At 49.7% G+C, this 18,847-nt stretch overlaps 1 protein-coding gene across 1 annotated transcript in view; it reads right to left on the bottom strand.

The window, feature by feature from the left end:
- Positions 1–13,176: 13,176 nt before the first annotated feature.
- The window catches only part of TP63 (tumor protein p63), a 103,524-nt gene continuing 97,853 nt past the window's right edge, over positions 13,177–18,847 (bottom strand). The window contains exons 12-14 of the mRNA XM_029960778.1: positions 18,361–18,505; positions 17,427–17,520; positions 13,177–16,162 (exon numbers count right to left, since the gene is read on the bottom strand). Coding sequence (XP_029816638.1) covers positions 15,866–16,162; positions 17,427–17,520; positions 18,361–18,505 — 536 coding nt within the window. The 3' untranslated portion in view covers positions 13,177–15,865. The remainder of the gene's footprint in view (positions 16,163–17,426; positions 17,521–18,360; positions 18,506–18,847) is intronic.

Genomic DNA, 18,847 nt, shown 5'->3' with positions numbered 1-18,847 from the left:
CAATGAGAAAAAAAAAAAAAGAAAACAACTCATGAAGGAAACATAATGGAATTTAAAAGTATTTAAAACAACAACTGACACAGTTTTGTGTGTTTGTGCGTGTTTGGGTGCGGACGTGATTTTGAGTGCAAAGCCCTGCATGGTGTTACTCAATGCCAGGGGATCTTTACTAGCAAGGAGCTTTGCTTTTGTTTTGATGTTCAAGTGGGCTCAAGCCAAGTTTAGTTGCCCCTCGCACAAGGCTGCTGCTGTGGATTGTGGGGGCACTGGAGGAGCCTGCTCTGTACCACAGGCATGTCTCAGCACAGGGAAGTCAGTAATATTTCAGGACAATAAAGATGAAATGATGCCTTCATTAAGGAGAAGATGAATCATTGCACTTTGCAGTCAGGGATGCAGCAACAGACTGTGAAGAGCCAGTGGCAGTGAAGGCACCAAGGTACGGGCAGCAATGTCTAGCAGGGGTCATGATAGCCCAGCAAGGCACCTGATGCCTCATGCAGAGGGTAGGTGCATGGAAAACACCTTGTACGAGAAAAAAAACCTCCAATAGAGGCCAACAGAAAGTATGAGGCTGGGCTGCTTTGGGCTTTAAATACCTTACTGCAAGTGGCTGCTGAAAGCTTCCCTCCAGCCAAAAGCTCACCCCTGAAACCTCACCTGAGAATAAAACTTGTGGGTATTTACAAATTCCTGAATCTATAATCAAGACTGAAATACCTAAAGCTTTTTATGTCCGGTGGTTACAATCTAATCAAACCTGGACATTCCATAGGCATTAGCCTAAGAGACTTTCTAAGGCATTAATTTTAAGCCACTGAACCTCACCAATATTGTGGAGGCTTTGGGCTATGTGGACAAGGCAGTCTCCAACAACTTCACTGGATGATGACTAATCTCTGTTATTTCCAAGGTGGAACATGATAAATTATAAAACATCGTGCAATTGGACCCCTTTGTGTGTCAACTTTATTTCCCAGCCTCTAGACTGACATAGCAAAATACAGCAGCTTTGATCACCCTTGGAGCCCCAACCACAAGCCCTGCAAGCAATCAGCCTGACTGAAAACCTCTTCTGCTGCCACTCCATCCCACCCGGCAGCTGCATCCCTCCTGCTGTGACCCCACCCTGCTGCTTGTTCTCTGACCTGGTGGTGGACTATTTGGGTGGCACCATCCCCACCGACTTCTCTATGTAAGGTTGGCCAGCCCCTGTGCAAGGATGTCCCCACCACGGAGGCACTGTGGTCATGGGTGGGAGCAAAGCCTGCACTGGTCTGTCAGCTTTGCATTACAGCTGCTGGCTGCCTACAAGCTGCAGCAACTCGGCCAGGGAGAAGATGTGGGCAAAGGAAGGAGATGGAGTTTGCACTGAGCACTGCTCATCTCTCTTGCTTAAACCTGGGCAGAGCCAAACTGAGCACTCACAGGCGGCGGAACATCTTCCCATTAAAAAACTGTCATTAAAAAAAAAAAAAAAAAGAGTTGTTTCCTCCTGTCCACACCCTTGCCCAGCCTGGGGGAAAAAAAGAACAAAACAGCTGGCAGTGAGATAAAAATGGGCTAGTCCTGCTTTGGGGAAGAACTATATTAAAAAAGGAAAGAAGTATGTATGTCTTTTGTTTCCACAACTGCTCCTCTGCCCACACCCCGCTATAAGAGCCACCTTTTCCTGTGGGAAATGTTCCTGCTTGTCTGTGCATTGGGGTATGGCTCTGGCCAGGTCCCACAACACTGTGCTCTTTGCCAGGTGTGGATGGGCACATATATGTGTGTGCTTCTCCTCCCATCACTCCATTTCCACAGCAGGCACCCAGGTCCTATGTATCAGATGCCTTGGTGCTGGGCGACAGCACCAGAACCAGTGGAGCGTAGCCATGCACAGGGCCAGATTCCATGTTGTTCACTCCAAGCACAGCCCTGTCTTCACTTTGAGCCTCAGGATCCACATGGACAGGTGCAATAGATGCCATTGAAAGCAACAGGGCCTCCCAATATCTTTCTGGAACACAGTGTAGTGTGCATGGGTCACCTGTCTGTTTTTCCCCAGTGGAAATTGCCGTCTCCACAGGTCTAGTGGATACCATGGCCCGCCCAGGATTACTTTTATCTTGTTTTAAACACATGGTGAAAGCTGGCACTGAGTTTGTTTCCTTCTCATTTAACAAAACTTTGTTATGCACACAAAAAAAAAAAAAAAAAAGTCATAAAGGTCAACATATTACAACCTCCTGGCCACCATCCAACCCCACCAAAAATAAGTCCAGCACGCTACAGGAACTTGACAAAGCAAAACAGGGTAACTCGGAGAGCTGCCTGGCCACCCTCACCTTGTTTCTGGGTGAGAGCACTGGTGAACTTCAGGGGAAGGGGTTCGGCAGTGGTCATGTGGGAGGGTGCAGGTGGCTGCAGTGCATGCCTTGGCACGAGCAGGCACCGTGGGGGCCCTGTGGGCAAGACGGAGCCAGGATGGCGAGGGGACGCGCTTGGCAAAGGAGCAAGGCAGCTAATGATCGTTTCCAGGGATGGTTTGGATAACGAGATTGGCAATTCTAGTAGGTATTTCCTGAAGCTGAGCAGGGCAGGGCACAGGGAATTAATATATGAGCTCAGTTTAGCTTTTACCCCTCCTTTATTTGTAATGAGATTAAGAGCAGAGATGGGCAGCGGCACCGTCAGTGCGCTGCCGTGATGGGCTGAGCCGATAAGCAGCTCCCGCACGGCCTCGCATGCGAGCCCAACAGCTGAGGCACACGGGGAAAAACACTGGGGAAAAAATACCCTTTTATCACACATGGCTTTTTTGCAATGGTCTTGGGGTGCTTTTGGCCCCAAGTTCAGGGGTAACACATTGCATCGGACCCACCCGTCTGCTCCCAGCAGCGCCGGGAGTGTGGCTGATATCTCAGTGCAGCCCTCACCATCCCCTCCTTACAGTGCTTCTGTGCCCCTTGTTGGCTGAAAGCACCAGGTTAAAGGCTGGTCCCTGGTTTTTTTTTAGTGAGATATGAGGCCATCACTTTCCATCAATGTGCCTTGGGCAGCCCCAGTGCAAGCAACGAAGTGGTTAATTTGACTGGATTGAGGCAGAAGCTGTGAAGAAGTTTGTGAATGCCCTGCAAAGCATCTCCCAATTGCTCACGGTGCTGTAACTGGACCACAGCAAAGGTGAAGAAGAAGCTGTGTTATGATCTAAGTAGGGGAGTTTTGACTGGAAAACCACTGAACAGTCCCTCCCCTCCCTTCAATCCCCCCCACCTTATATTCTAAAGACTCATTAGTCACAGTAATCAAACATGCCTGGGCCAAGAGTGCCTATCCAGGGCAGAGGCTCCAGCTGCAGTGGGGCACCTTGGCACCAGGCTTATCCTTGCAAGGCTCTCTGAAACTGCTGGGCATATCTGAGGTGATAGCTGAGCCTGATGTCCCCTTCAGCATGTTGTTAGTCACTGGCTGCATTTTCCCATGCCAGGATTCCCATAAAAATCATCTGTGGTGACATTCTTTTCTGCATGAAGACCTTCTCACGGAGCCAAATCAACATGTGCCCATGTCCCAGGGGTAGCCAAGTGCTATGGGGGCCACTTATCCGGTGATGGGGTGGTTGTGGGGGTCTGCTCCCACCACCACACAAGAAAAACAACCCATAAGCATCTTAAAACCAGTTTGCAGCCCCCAGGCACCTGGGGGTTGTTTGTTCACCTCCTTTTATTTCGACACCTCGTGAGAGGCTGGGAGCTGGCATTCACTGCTCCTGTGGTGCCAGCTCCGAGATTGTTTTATTTGATTTACTGGCCAAAATGGGTGGAAGGGTGGAGACTGTATTTTCCCCTTTATTTTTGTTTTCAAAAAACCCTTCTGGCTCTGGGTGAGGCAGAAGGAACTGGGTAGTTTCATGTCTATCTACTCTGTGACAGTTACCTGCCTACAGCATCAGGGCACAGCCCAACTCCACCAAGCAGAAGAGCTGGGTGTGGGGGGACAGACTCACTGTCTAAGCCACCTCACACAGCAGGCTTTTTCCCCCCTCAGTTACACTGGAAAAACTCTAGTGTGAGCCCCTCCTTCCTTGCTCTGCCCAACGGGTTAAAGGGAAAATGAAGTCTTTTATATGGGCAGCCCGTTTGGCACTGGGAAAGGATGAGGCGGGCTGTGAACTCCTCATCAGCAGTGTGGTGATCACTGGACTCATTTTGCACAGCTGCAGGGAAGGGGTTTGTCACCAAAGGTCCCTGGGAAAGCCCTGAGCCATGTGTGGTTGACACTTTGAGGTGGTCTGAGCAAATACTTTCAGAATAACCATCCCCACACCAAAATGTGGCCCCAACAGTAACTCTTAGGGGTGGGACAAAGTACACAGGGACTTTCTCTGAACCTGGCTGTGCCCTCTGCTTCTCCAGGTGACTCACACAGCCCTCTCAGCATCTCTGCAGGCAGAGCAGCCCAGGGGGGTTTTGCTCATCTCACTCATAGCTATGAAGAGAATGATGTTCACATGCATCTTCCAAAAGTTCAGCCGTGAGCAAATGATGTGCTGGTCTCCTGTGCCCAGCAAACTGCCAAGTTCACCCTGCCAGCCACAAGCCCACAGTGCTGCCACTAGGCTTCCCTGGCAGCCTGGGCTTGCCCACCCTTCTGGAGCCTCCTGAGAGGCTGCAGGGAAAGTAAACGTGCTTCCACCAAACCCAGGTGCTGCAGGGAGTGAGAAATCTTGGCCGATGAGCACACACCCTGCCCTGCTCAGCTGGCATCATGCACGTTCCTCCCTGTTTGCTTGAACATCTGCACCGGGAGCTGTGGTACTGCCCCTGCAGCTGTGACCTGCATTCTGCCAGGGCCCTGAACACAGCCTGGCTGCCTGGCTACCTGCCTACCCTCAGCTGGGAGGGCCAATGGCACCGGCTGGAGCTGCCAGCATTGCTGCTGTGGGGGAATCAGGGCAAATCTACTAATTGCGTTTGCTCCGGGAGCATAATGAATCTTCAGCTGTTCCCTTTGAGGTGGAAGATGCTACATCCTTTCTCTCCTTTCAGACCAATTACACTGAAACAAAAGGTGAGATATACCATACCAGGAATGCTACCGAGCTTGCAAGTCCCTCACCCAGTGGGATAAGTTGGGAGCTCTGAATGGCACGAACACAGAAGCCAGCAATCGGCCTCCCACTCCTCTTGCTCAACTGCTGGCGCCACCAGACAGAAGATAACAAACACCTCTCCATTCTTGTGCTGGGCCTAGCAGCAAAAGAAAACTTCCAGGTCAGAAGCTCCTGATGGGTAGCCCATGCTCCAGGCTATGGGGAAGAGCTGCTCTCCCTCAGCACCAATTTGTTCCCACTGTGAACACTGCATGGTATCAGCATGTAGGGGAGACCAAAGTGCTGCACACCCCAGGCACTACCTTGGGTTCTCCCCTGCTGCCCTCAAACTGCATCTCACTTTCAGCACTTCCACCCTTTCCAAGGAAAGGCATGGCTGCTGCTAATTCCTCCTAAATATCTGACTTTTTGAGAAAACCCAGCAGGACTCTCTGTTTTCTCCTCTTTCAGTTGCTCTGCAAGCCATTAATCGTCATGCTAGCAGGCCATGGTAGCCTTAAGGCAGCTCTGCCTTGCAGGCACACTTGGTATAAAAAGGGATAAATGCACCAGGGATAAATGCACCAGAGAGAGATCATCCTGTTCTAACCTAGGAAGGGAAAAAGGGCAGAGTGCTGCCTGGAAACACTCCCTGTCATGCCTGCCCACTCCAGTTAGTATTGTTCTGTGTTCTCTCACTTGCAGTGGGGATGGTCACAACCAGCTAATACAGCATGAATGGGAAGAAAATCAGATTTAGGATTGCCTGCATCAGTATAGATGTCTTTCTTAGGCACCCTTTTCTGCAGACTTGCTGGGTTTGACTTGCCTATCTCAGCTAGCTGAGAACATTGTCAAAGCTACTCCAGATGCCCTGGACTATCCAGGCATGCAAGGGTTAACTTTTGTGAACTTTGGGCCCAGCATGACCTTGAATGGAACAGAAGGAAGGCTCTACTCAATGCTGTTGAAGATGTGAAAGAGCCAAGAGCTACAGTTTGTGCTCCATGTCTTCCCAGCTAGACTTTCTTGCTGGGCTTTATCTCCTGTGAGACATCTCAGCATCTCTGTTCTGTTTCCTGGCCATGGGGACACCACTACAAAAACAACAGGAAAAAACCTCAAAACAAAACAAAAAACCTCAAAACAAACAAACAAACCAAACCCAAACCAAAACAAAAAAACCCCACCAAAAATCAAAATTTCAATCAGCTCTCACTCATTCTTGGGTCCTCTTCAGCAGCTGGCCACAGCCTATGTGGGATGCAGGGTGACTTCTTCTCACCTGCCCATCTTCATCTGGCTGCTGGCATCCCTGGCAGGGCTTTCAGTCCTGCTTGATTTCCTCACCTCCAAGGCAAGGCTGAAATAATCTGAGACAGCTGCTGCCTGTGGCCTGACTGTAATGTTCTTGCCTTAATATTTTACCCTTGGGTGAAGGTTCTGGGCCAGGTGGAACACGTTCAGCCATCTCTTCTTTGGGGCAAGCTGAGTCACTGCTGTTAGAGTTGTGCAAAATCAAGTTTGTGTGTGGTTTTGGTGCATGTGTTTTTACTGTGAGCCCTTAACCTACAATGCACAGCACAGTCCTGCCCGCTGATAGCTCCTAAACACTGACTTCCTTCTGTTCAAGTCACTAATTAAGCAGCAAGAAAGGCTAGAATATAAACCATAATAGAAGTAAATGTATTGCTACCCAATCACTTTAAGCTGGAATTAAACTTTTCTCTGAGGAGAGCAAACAGTGAGTTCTCCAGCTCTCACCCTCAGTGGCAGGCAGGAACCTCCACAGGTTGCTCTCCTAGCTGATGGAAGCCCTGTTCAGGATTTTCAGAGGATGTTGTGGCTTTGAGGATCAGGCCAGAGCCTGAATGCCAGAAGGGGGGAGACTCCCACACACCGATGCTCAGAGCTGGGTGTTTGCTCAGTGTGCAAGGAGCTCTGCATCAGCCTTCAGAGGGCCAAACACTGCCCTGGCAGAAGGGTGCTGGGCACTGCTCTGGGGCCAGGCTTCCTGCACACAGCTATTGCAGCACCTTCTGGGCACAGCGTGGTGAGGTGACCCATTACCTCCTGTTTCTGTGAAAAACATCTCCATGAAAATACTCTTGTTCACCTTCAGGCCAGCAACTCTCTGCGGGCTCAGCATGGGCTCCTCGACCGTGTCCTTGGAATAAGAAATCGATGCCTTTATCTTGCATTTCGCCATGGCGCGTGGATAATTGGATGCAATTGTGTAGCCACCCACGCCTTTAATTAATCAAAGAGTTTTTCACGCGGCACTGTGCAATATTTTATTTCCTAACACCCCTGCTACAGAGTGCTAGGATCTGTTGAAACATTTCTTACCCAATTCCAGCACTGAGGGCTATACAACCAAGAAGAAGATGGATCACATGTGTAGAAATCTTGAGCGTTGTCTCCAGAGGCGATTGCCAAGGAATCAGAAGCTGAATTAATCAGAGGCTCATAAAGAGATCTGGGAGAACAAAACAAAAATAAAAAAGAACCAGCCAAGAGACGAAAACAACATCAGGAAGAAAACAGGGAGAAGTCAGCAGATTTCCTGGGGTTTCATTTAGGAAGCTCAGGAAAATTTGGAGGACATCAGAGGTTCTCCTAGAAAACCAGGAAACACATTGCTAGAGTTTACAGTTCTAGGACAGAGATGAAAATACCTTCCAAAGGGCTACGCCAACACCTTTCCCTTCAGACCTACTCTTGCCCTGATGGGGGAAGGAAAGTGTAGGTAAAGCCTGGAGATGGTTGAGCTGAATGTTAAATGACTGCACAAAAGTGCCTGACAAATGCCTGTCCACACCGGAGAGCTCACACCTTTGAGTGCAAATGGGCACTTTGGGCTCTCCTCTCTGGGCTTCTTGCAGACTATGGCAACCCCAGCCAGGAAAACTGGGCTGGGACCTGGAGCCCAAGGCATGGGTGAGCACTGGGGACACCTTGCTGCCAAGCAGAGAGCCTGAGTGGGCAGAGCATGGCCCTGGAGCTCAAATCCCACACAAGCACTGCCTATGCCTGCCAGCACAGCACACCGTTCCCCACCTGCCAGCCAAGGTGGGTGCCATCCTCTCCAGCTCCCCAGCTTCTCCTTGGGAGCTGCAGACTGTTTGCACAGCACAGCCCAGAACTGCAGCGGGCGCCTGCCCAGTGCTGGGGGCTGTTCTCACATTTGGCCTCCCCAGGGCAGGACCCATGTGTGCCAGGGTGAGCTTTTAAAGCAAGCACCAGCAAACTGAGCCAGAGCCAGCACACAGCCTGTGAGCCAGCAGCCCCCGGGGAGCCCCAGGGGGAGCCCCCTCCGCACACAGCACCCTGTGGAGCTGCACAGGTGCACACGGGGTGCCGGGAGCCGCGGGCGGGTCGGCCCTGGCGGGGTGCCGGGCTCCCCACCCAGACTGGCTGAGCTGGCTGCCGTGGTGGCGTGGGAGCCCTGTGCCGGCCCGCCGGTGCTCCAGCCAGGTGCTGCCGTGGGAGTTCCTGGCTGTGGCGTGTGCTCTCTGCAAAATACCCGGTGGTATTTTCTCAGCTGGAAAAAGTGATGCGTATCGCTTTGGCAGGGAAGAGTTCTGCAGCCAAGGCTCTGTGTGTGTGTGCATGAAGGGAAGGTGGAGCACCTCTCATGCCCTTGGGCAGGACACGCGTGGTGCCGGGAGCCTGGGGTGCTGGTGCACGCTGCTTTGGGCTGTGGGGTGTTGCAGTATGGAGTACCCATTCAGGGCTGCTGCCTTCAGTGTGCCTCCAACCAACCTCCTGGAGTGGTAGGCTCTGGCTCTGAAGGCATCTCTGGGTAGAGGTTCACCAGTGGAAGGCCCAGGTTCAGGCTTTTTGCACCCAAGAGCTGCCTGAGTTGAGAGCAGTCATTTCTCCTGGTTTGGCAGGTGATGGTGTTTGAATTTCTCATTTGCTCTGGTGTGGGTTGGCATGGGCACAACACTGGAGATCCCCTGGGTGCACAGCGAAGGGCAGGACACCAGCAGCTTTCCTAAGAGGCAGCTGCAGTAAGAGTTGTTCTGTAACACCAACAGGTCACTTGGTTATTCCACCCATGCAAAATAAACAAACAAGAGTTGCCGCTGCTGCTCTTGCACGTGGGATGCGAGGGGTGAGAAAAAAGGCGTTTTATAAAACTCGTGCCCACTCTCAGGAGGCGGCTGAGGGGCCGCGGGGGGACGCGCGGGCTCCCCGGGGCTGCTGCAGAGCCGCACCGCCGATCTCCCGGCGCCGGTGCCGCGATCCCGGGCGGAGCCGCGAGGGGGCGGTGGGTGCCCGGCACCGCCCGGCCCGGAGCGCGGCTTGGGCACTTGGCTCTTTTTTGGGAACCAGGGTTTGCAAATCCCCCTCGACGAGGAACCAATGTGGGTGGGAGATGATGTACTTGGGAGAGTCCTGGTTTCTGTGCAGCCAGATCTCCCGTTGCCTCAATTGCTATTCTTTTTTTTAATGCAAGCTTGGATTTGTACTCTTCTCTTCCTCTCTCTCTCTTTTTTTTTTTTTTTAAGATTGTTTGTAGACACTCATTTTGAGAGTGGTGGCAGTTAAACAGAAGAGGAAAACTACGATCTCTTCCCCAGTTGTGCTGATTTATTTTGTTTCATTTTTTCCCTTTTTCACCTCAGACTCTGCACAAGTTTCTTTGCTACAAATGGCTGTGCCAGGGCAGTGTCTCTCTCACAGTGCAGCCACAAGCCTTAGGATTTCAGTAAAGTTGATTGCATGGACAGAGCCATCCTGCTTAATGTTTACAAATGAGCTTAGTCTTCCCTTGGCCTTGATGCAGGCAATAATGAGACCACATCTTCCAGGGCATGATTCAGAGTGGGAATCTAATATGCTCTGAATGGTTCCCCAGGGACTTCCTTGCCACTGATGATGCAGGGAGCCTAATCTCCTACCCTAGGCTGTTGGGAGAGACAATATAAGCATCTCCCTTGCATGCTGTAATGGTTGGTATCAGCCCAGCTGCCTGTGAGTAATTGCTGAGCATGCCAGAAGGCACCCACCTCCTGTTGGAACATGTATCCCCATCGTCCAGGGAAGTGGCACAGCCAAGAAGCCACTGGCTGCTGATCTTACATTACCACAAAGGCAAAGGGCAGTGCACTGCAATGGCAGTGAGGAAATCAGCTGAATGGTGCATGGAAACCCTCACCAAACAATCTTAGAGCTCTCAAACTGAGATCCAGTTGTCCATGGGCCTGTGTTGGATATTGCTGTGGAGCAGGGTGAGCCATGGTACTGCAGTGACTGCAGTCACCAAGACAGAAACACACTGGGTACAGTCAATGTCTTCAGGTGTAGCTGAGACTCTTCAGCCCTTGGCTTCAATGCTGCAGTCACTGTATACCACCCCCAGGGATGCCCATGTCCTGGGGCTGTACCTGCAGCCCCCTCATCCTGCCCCAAATCTTGCATCTCCTGCCTCTAATCCCACAAAGCCTTTCCTTCACTCACCTGTGGCCCCGGGCACCTCGCTCATTTCAGGAAGGCAGAGCTAATGTTTCCTAAGAAAAAAAACATATGACACTAGGAGTGTTTGCAAGGAAGTCAAAGCATTTTAACAAAGCTGATAGATCCCTCCACCACCCTAAAAAGGACTTTGACCAGTTTGAGCCATGGAAGCCCATAGCCATGCTCACCCAGCAGCAGGGCATGGCTGCAATGGGCAGCCCTGCAACAAGCACAGGCAGATAGACGGGGTACAGAGGGGCTCCAACTCCTCACTGAATGAAAGGCACCTACTAATAAAAATGCACACACATAAACAACTAAAACTACATGGTTCCACAGCGCTGATATTAAGACCTTGTGGGAAGGAATGGCATATACAATTGGTGAGGCCGGGCATACAAGGAAAAGATCAGTCCATGGGGCCCAGATGAGGAGAGCAAAGCTGTAGTAATTGGCAACTGCCATATACCTCTGAGTAAAATTTTGGCTCCTTAATCTTAGGGAAGCAAGCTGGGAGAAAGCCACAGCCAGTCCTTGCCAACAGAGCATAAAGATTAGCTTCCTTCCAGTTTGTTTGACCTTCATGGCCAGCATACCCCAATACCAATAAGGCTCCAAAACTCCAGCCTCCACCCTTTGCTACCTACTCAAGAGAACAAATCCCTGCTGCCATGGGTCGCAGAGAGGCAAAACAACTCGGGACCCAGAAACCACCAGCTCGAGCCTGGCAGCCAGACGAGGCTGTTTGCCAAACCTTCCTGGCAAAGGCTCAGCACTGGCACAGCCCATGGGGGAGCTCTGCAGGGCCTGCCACAGCTCTTCACTAACCTCCACACAGCAAATGATGTTAGTTATGCACTTTATAACTCAATAAATCAGAAGGCCAAATAGCCCGAGCTCTGACTTGGTGCTAGGGCTGGGCTACCCACATGGTTTTCCCACAGAGAAACAACTTGCAAAGAGGCAGAGCAGGAGGCCGGGTCCCACAATCCTCCCCCACAGCACAGGCAGCCACTTCGCCATCAGAAAGGAAGGGGTTTCTGCTAAGGCATACAGGACAGGAAGAACATGATGAGCAAGACACTCTTCACAGGCTCCACCTGGATATTTGCCAGGTTTTGTTGTGTCCGGGTAAGTTTCATTCCAGAGGACTGCTAGCTTCAGCACACTTAGAACTAACAGCATAGAAGGGCATGCACGTCTTCAGAGGTCCACCCAGGCTTGCAAAACACAGCTGGAAGCTTGTAATGGATCCCTGCTCTAACAACTTCATGCCTGCATATGAAGCATCCCAATATCCAAAGACAAAATTCCAATGAGTATGGGTGGAGGGCAAAAGGGAGAGCACCAGCTTGGGATTCCTCAGCACTGAAACCTTTGCCGTAACCTCAGCAAAGTAGAGGTTCCCTGCTTCAGCAGTGGATCACAGCAGACAGAAACTGCAACCATATTTCAAGCCTGCCTGCTTAATGGAAACGGAAATCTTACTTTATCTGGTCCAATTTGCTCATCTAGAGGCAAAGAGTCAATTAGCTGAAACAACAAGTTCTCACAGCTAGTTCTTGTAGCAGTTCTTTGAGAGCAACATACTAGTTAACACCACATACTTTTTAACACCACATTTGGGCAATTTCTACCTGCCAGTGCAAACAGGGTACTGATGCCTCTGGATACTGGCATCTGGAGACAACTACTTCTCTAAACATTTGGCAGAAGGGAAAAGAAACAGTGATCAGAACCAAAGAAATCAGGCAGGCATTCCCTACCCAAACAAAACTATCCCCCAAGGGAAGCTACGGACACCTCTTCTTCTAGGATCTTTGTGGGGTTTTTTGACTCTCCCCATTCCTGAACATCCTCCCCCACCTATAACCCAGGAAACTGCAAGAGACAGACATGGGGTCCCAAACAGAAAACACTGATGAAGCTAGGCTGTTAATGTGGTGGTCTATGGACAGGATGATGCCCCTGGCTGATGGAGGCCACTCCATCACTTTGAGGACAGCTGCTCCACTGGCTCTGAGCTATTCTTATTTCAAATCCTTGGAAGAAGAATTGAGATGGAGAGGGAAATGGCTTTGTTAGGGGAGAGGATGCATAGAGTGATGCACAAAGCCTTTGGTGTAGTTAAATAAAGATGTTAACCCCCCACCCAAGCTCCAAGGGAGATGATGGAGATGGCCGTGGAAGGCTATTTCCCAAGCACAGAGGAAGAACAGGGCAGCACTGACCCTACTTGCTTAAAGCACGTGCTCTCTGCCCCCAGACAGGGCACACAGCAGTCACAGCTCCACTGACTTTGAGCAGGATGTGGAACACAGGGCACTACCTGGTGCATTGCTCAGAAACAGAATAAAGAAACCCAATGAAAGGGTAAAAAAGAGCCATGCAAAAGGCAGAACACAGTTCAGCAAGAGGCTTACGGGGCTGACCCATTCCATCTGTGTGTGATGGCACCCTATAACACACCCTCGTGACATGGATGCTGTGGGGATGAGAAAACTGCACCCATGGGCAAATGTGACACTAAACCTCAGCTGCTCAGAGGAGGACACAGCAGCAAACGTTCCTGCTCATTTCCAAAAAGGCGCACAGGCAAAAAAAGAAGTCGTTTGGCAATTCAACGTCATTTTCAGTTTGGCTTTTATTTTCAGTTACTTCAACAACAAGGCTTTCCAAAACACATACTGATCTTGGTGCAGACAGGACTGTCATTGCTACAAGCATTGGCAGATTCTCAGCTCATAATGCTTCGAGGCATCAAAACAACAACAACAACAAAATCACAGCTCTACAGGGGAGGGTAAAAGCTACAGTAGTTCAAACTCACTTGTATGTTCCAGATATACCCAAGTGGGCTGCATAGTACTATCCCGTGGAAATAAGGTTTTCACAGCATATATTTTTATTGTTCATGATGCATCAGAAAAGCTCCATCTCACTGCTGAGTTGAAAAGCAGACATTGAAGTTCTTGTACCCAGACTCTGGGCACAGCACTAACTGCATTAACCTTTATAGTCAGAAGCTTCCTAGTTCCTAAAAATGATTTGGGTCTTTAGCGTCAATATTAGTACAATACTGTAACAGCTTAGAAAGATGCAAAACCCTGGATGTGAGAAGGGCACAGCCTAATTCACCTCCAAGAATTTGTGAAGTATTCACACCAACACTTTCCCTGCACTGCCCCACTGAATTAATTATTGTATCAAGAGCAGAATGACTTTCTCCCTTTGTACCATATAGAAAAAAAAATTAATAGACACAGTAAGTTCTCACACTGAGCATGTTAAATACTTTGAAATCTAGGACACTGCTCTTTGAAGTGTTACAAAATAAAATGATAAAACAGACTTTCAGTACCTGCCCCCTCCCTCCTCAACTGCAAAGTAACAGGAATCTCAGTATGAAAAATACAAATATATTCTTCCAGTCACTAGTTATTTGTCACAAGGTATAGTGTAAGCGTTCTGCATAAAAATAATAATTAAAAAAAAAAACAGAAAAACAAACAACATTTTATTGTGGTTCTGTGTGACCCAGTAGCCCAAGAAGAAATAAAAATTCCCGTCTTCTGCTGTAGGAAAACAAAAATTACACATACAAAAAACATTTATATACACATTTTACAGTAACCATCTGGCATTACCATTTATAGCTAACCCAGCTTGCACAGTTACCAAAAGGCAGTTTTTGAACACAACGCAGACCCGGCACAGCAGACAGATGGAGGGTGCTAACCATACTGGACTTAAATGAAATACATGGCACACAGCAGGGCCCAGGAAACAGCCACTGCATTGAAACGAGATTGTTCGGCTGTAGCAAGGTAGGATGACAAGTCATTTAAGCTGCTTTTTTCATCTTTTCCCAGCCAAAAAAGGTCAGACTTACTGTTAAAAAGAGTAAGCCAACTTCAAAGCAGCTGTGCTGAGCCTTGCTCCTCAGCTTAGGTATATTTTGCATTCATGACAGTTCCACGACCTTGGCCTATAAAAATGTGAAAACACACTGCTCAGTTACTTGTCCACAGGACCACTGGCAGTCAGAGGAAATGCCTCAGAGCACATCTGTGGTAGAGCACATAAAGAAAAAAACAGAGATAAATCAAGTTCTCATGTAAACATTACTTATTGTAGTAACAACACCCATATTACCAGGTCCTCGATTTAAGGCAGTTAGCAATTATTTCTTTTTTTATTATCCACTTCTAGCTTTTTGTCACTCAGCCTATAGTTAATAGCAACAAAACACAACAGGTTTCAGCCTATCACAGATATATCTAAAGACAGTTCTACTTTACATGGGAGGAAACCAATCTAGCCTGGTCTAAATAAAAGATTGTCTGAGTTTAGGATAGCTGAAGCCCTACAGATCAGTGTGCAGCTCTTGGTTCTCCATTCAACTGGAGGTTAGGTGGGCAAATCCCTATGCTAAACTAGCCAGGCTGCATATTTGGCAAAGCCTAATTCTCTAACTTAAATGTCAGTAGTGGTACATCATGGTTAAAGGCTGGTTAGGGGCAGAATTCAAGTGATGATAGCTTTATTTACACTCATAGCCTGAAAGAAGCAAACCAGGACATACATAAGAATGTCAATCCAAAACAAGAAGAGACAGCAGGTTTGGTTTTTCCCAGAGAAGGTGAGGGAAGAGGGAAAAGGGAGAAGTAGGATGGAGGTGCCGTAAGTGCTGGCCTGCCCAGCAAAGTGCATGTGCTGTCTCCGCTGGAGAATATCATACATGAACAGAGCACTCAGCTCCATGGGAAGAGGCTGTTTAAGAGTAACGTTTAAGAGCAAGATGGTCAGTTCAGGGTTGGGTTGCTTTAGGTTTTTTGCATTTGCTGTTAGCATGAGTTTGGTTGTTTGGTTTTGGTTTTTTGTTTTGTGGGTTTTTTTTTTTTGCCTTTAAAAAATTTTATTTTAACCTTTCTGCTTTTCAAAGTGGGATCACTGGATGACAGAAACAAGTTTGCATGTCAGGACGCCCACAATGTGTGCGAGGATTCAAAAGTCAAGAAAAGAAGCCCTATCCCCAAAGGAAAACATGAAACAAGAACAACACCTTCTCAAGAAGGTCAACGGTTTTCAAGGAAACACCACCCGCCTTCCCCCTTCGCTCAGCTCTTCCCCTTGCAAGAGCCGGGGTGGAGGTCGCAGTCCAGGAGTATGACCTAGACAGCATCAAGGGCATAACCAGGCACGAGTGAGCAAGAAGGTTCCCTCTGCCCTTCGTCCAGGGGTGCAGTACCAAGCAGAAGGAAGACAAATGAAGGGCTGAGCAGTTTGTGGTCGAGGCGGGGTGGGGGGAGTCCGGGGGTCTCACTCCCCTTCCTCCTTGATGCGTTGCTGTTTGTTGCGCCGGGCATCCATGTCGAAGTTGAAGTCGTTCCACTCGTCGCGGGGCGGGAAGGAGATGGTCTGCCGGAGCGTGAAGCGCACGGCGTCGATGACGCGCTCCCCCCGCGTCTCACTGGAGCCCACGCTGACGGTGGAGGCGCCGCTGGGGGTGCGCAGGAGGTGGGGAGGGGAGGAGAAGTCATGGAGCTGCCGGTGGTCCAGGATGCCCTTCCAGATGGCATGGCGGAACTGCTCCGGGATCTTGAGGCTCACCAGATCCTGCAAGGCAAGGCGCAGGGCTTAGCAGGGCAATTAATCCCTGGGCAAGATGGGCTCCAGGAGTAAAAGAAGCCACTGGGCCACCCTGCAAATGCCTATGAAGCACCAAAGCTGCTAAAATCCAGGTGGCCACAATACACTGCAGAAGACAAACCACTGATCATGAAAGTGGTTCTGAACTGATCACTTCTGAACAGGCTTGTGGGGCCATGAGACAGTAATGATCTGGTTTTAAGGCATGAGGACTATTTTTAAGTTACACAAAACACATGTTCATGCATAAGACATGATGATCTAAAGCTAGATGCTTAACTGGACTGCAAGGCCTCCAAGGCAACCTCAGAGATCTGTTGGTTGTCAGTGGTGGGGTATGCTGGGCTGCTGAAGGTCAGTGGCTTTGAAAACTTCCATGTTTATTTCAAAGGTTGCAAAAGGATTTTAGAATCCAAGTTAAGCTCCAGTATTCAAAGTTCTGGGTCTGACTCTGTAGGAACTGTCTTATTTACTTGAACATAACTAAAACCTAATAACAGACACAATCTTTGAAAACTTGTACTTTGAGGCCCCATCATTTCTGGTGCAAAACCTGAGGGTTGCATTACCTAAACTCTGGGATACATGGTATCAGCTTCTGAAAAAATTAGCAATCAATTTTGGTTAATTTGGGTCAGCTTTTCTAATTAGAGCAGCAACAGAAGGAAGGCAGCCTATGCTAGGGAGCAAAAGCACCACAGCCTTCCGAAGTCTCAGGGGAAAAAAAATGGGACAGCCAGCTCGGAGAAGAGCAATGGCTCAGGAGAGGAAGCAGCAACCCTGCAGCAAAAGCCATGCAAGAGAAAAAAAACAACAACAGGGCTGAGATGCCAGTGGCAAGGGAAGATGATTAAGGTAAGGCCAGAAAACAGAAGCAGGGAGGGAAAAATGCAGACCACTTCTGGACAGCCTACTTGTCTGCAGGCGAGCGAGGTGTAAACTGAAACCAAGCCTTGCAGAATTAACAGGCGTGTGGGCTGGGGCCACTTCGGGGGCTAAAACAGAGAGTGGTGGGGAAGGGGAGACACACTTTCTCTGTGCCAGGCAAGGCAGTTACAATGCTGGTCCTGAGTCCAGCCTCTCTTCACCTCACAACATGTCTTCTCTGTGTGCTACAGCCTTAAATCAAACTAATCATGTAAAAATAAAAGTATACTAAGTCTAGATTTCTGACCTCTTTCTAAAGCGGGGCCAAGAATGCAAACAAAGGAAATGGTGAGGAGTTACTTACATCCATGGAGTAATGCTCAATCTGATAGATGGTGGTCAGCCCCTGGGTCGTGAAATAATCCACACAGGATGAGCAGCCCAACCTCGCTAAGAAGCTGCAGAGGAGGAAGGAAGGAAGGAGAGAGAAAATAGGATCACCCTGGCTGCAACAGCCCAAACCACAGAAAAACCAAACACTCAGCCAATCTGCAGCAATAGGAAACAAAGCTTTCACCCTTGGCTTGACCTCCTCCAAGACATCCCAGGTCAGCAAGCCACATCACTGCCACATCAAACAAGGGAGTCCTTCAGCTAGCCTACCAGACAGCCCTCATGGCAGCACCTTGCCTTAGTCAAGAGCTAGTGCTGCACAGTCTGGGTCTTGGGGCAGGAAGGCTCACACAGACCCTCCTGCCAGGTCCTGTCACCCAGAAGGTGGCTGAGCCCATGGCAGCCTGTTGCATGCACAGAGGGCTTCAGCAAAGGCATGAGGTCTGAGGCTCAGACACACCATGCACTTCTAATCAGCATATTCCTCTCTAAGTGTAAGGGATTCCTCCTTTATGGGCAGCATCTTTCAACTTTTCTGACCTCATGAAGGACAGAGGGGCTTCTGACCCCAGCCATAGCTTGTCAAGTGTCCAAAGGGGAAAAAAGAAAAATAAGAAATGTTTGCAAGACTGCCTGGCACCCTCAAGCTCCACCAGTCCAACAGATGCTGCATCCCTCAGCTTTCCTGCAGTCCTAACGTCCCTGTTTCTCTCAGCTGCTCAGAGGTGGGAATTTGAGGCTCGGTACCCAGAGGGTGCCAGCCTCACGACTGCCAAGGGCCCAGGGGGATCCAGTGCTCCAGTAGAATGGGACAAGTAACCTGGCAGGACCCTTCAGGCTCCTGAGACAAGGCCTGTGCTCACTGCGGGTGGGAAACATGCCCCGGGCAGCCTGCTCCCGCTCACCTGACGATGCTGCAGTCTGAGGGGTATGGAGGAGGGGGGGTGCAGTGGGACGTTGAAGGCATGGAGAGGGGAGGAGGCAGCGCCTGCGTGGGGCTGAGGCCATTCATGTCACCGGTCATGGCCATGTGGGTGCCCATCATGGGAACTGGAGGAGAGAAGGAGGAGCACATTGTTACCCAGGCATCCCCAGACCCCTGCTTCGCCCCCAGCACAGCACAGAAGGACAGCACCCACAGCCCAAGCAGCCTTAATTCCCCTGCAATGCCCTGCACGAGAAGCTTCAGGCAGGGACAAGGACCAGATGACAGACAGTCCTTCAGTAGCCCTCTCCTCACAGGAGCAACTGTCAGCAGTGCCTCTGTCGTGTCACCTTCCCTCACAGATAGGCTTGGTAGAAACCTAAGCAAGAAACCTCGTCTTGGCTTGCCCTGCCATGGGAGAGGAGCAGGACAGAGCCAGCAGAGTAACCCAATACAGAAGCCAAACA

This window comes from Manacus vitellinus, unplaced genomic scaffold, assembly GCF_001715985.3.
Source record: "Manacus vitellinus isolate BGI_N305 unplaced genomic scaffold, ASM171598v3 scaffold_29_pilon, whole genome shotgun sequence".
Classification (NCBI taxonomy): domain Eukaryota; kingdom Metazoa; phylum Chordata; class Aves; order Passeriformes; family Pipridae; genus Manacus; species Manacus vitellinus.
Note: the sequence above shows the minus strand (reverse complement) of the source record. Positions and strands in the feature narration are given on the sequence as shown.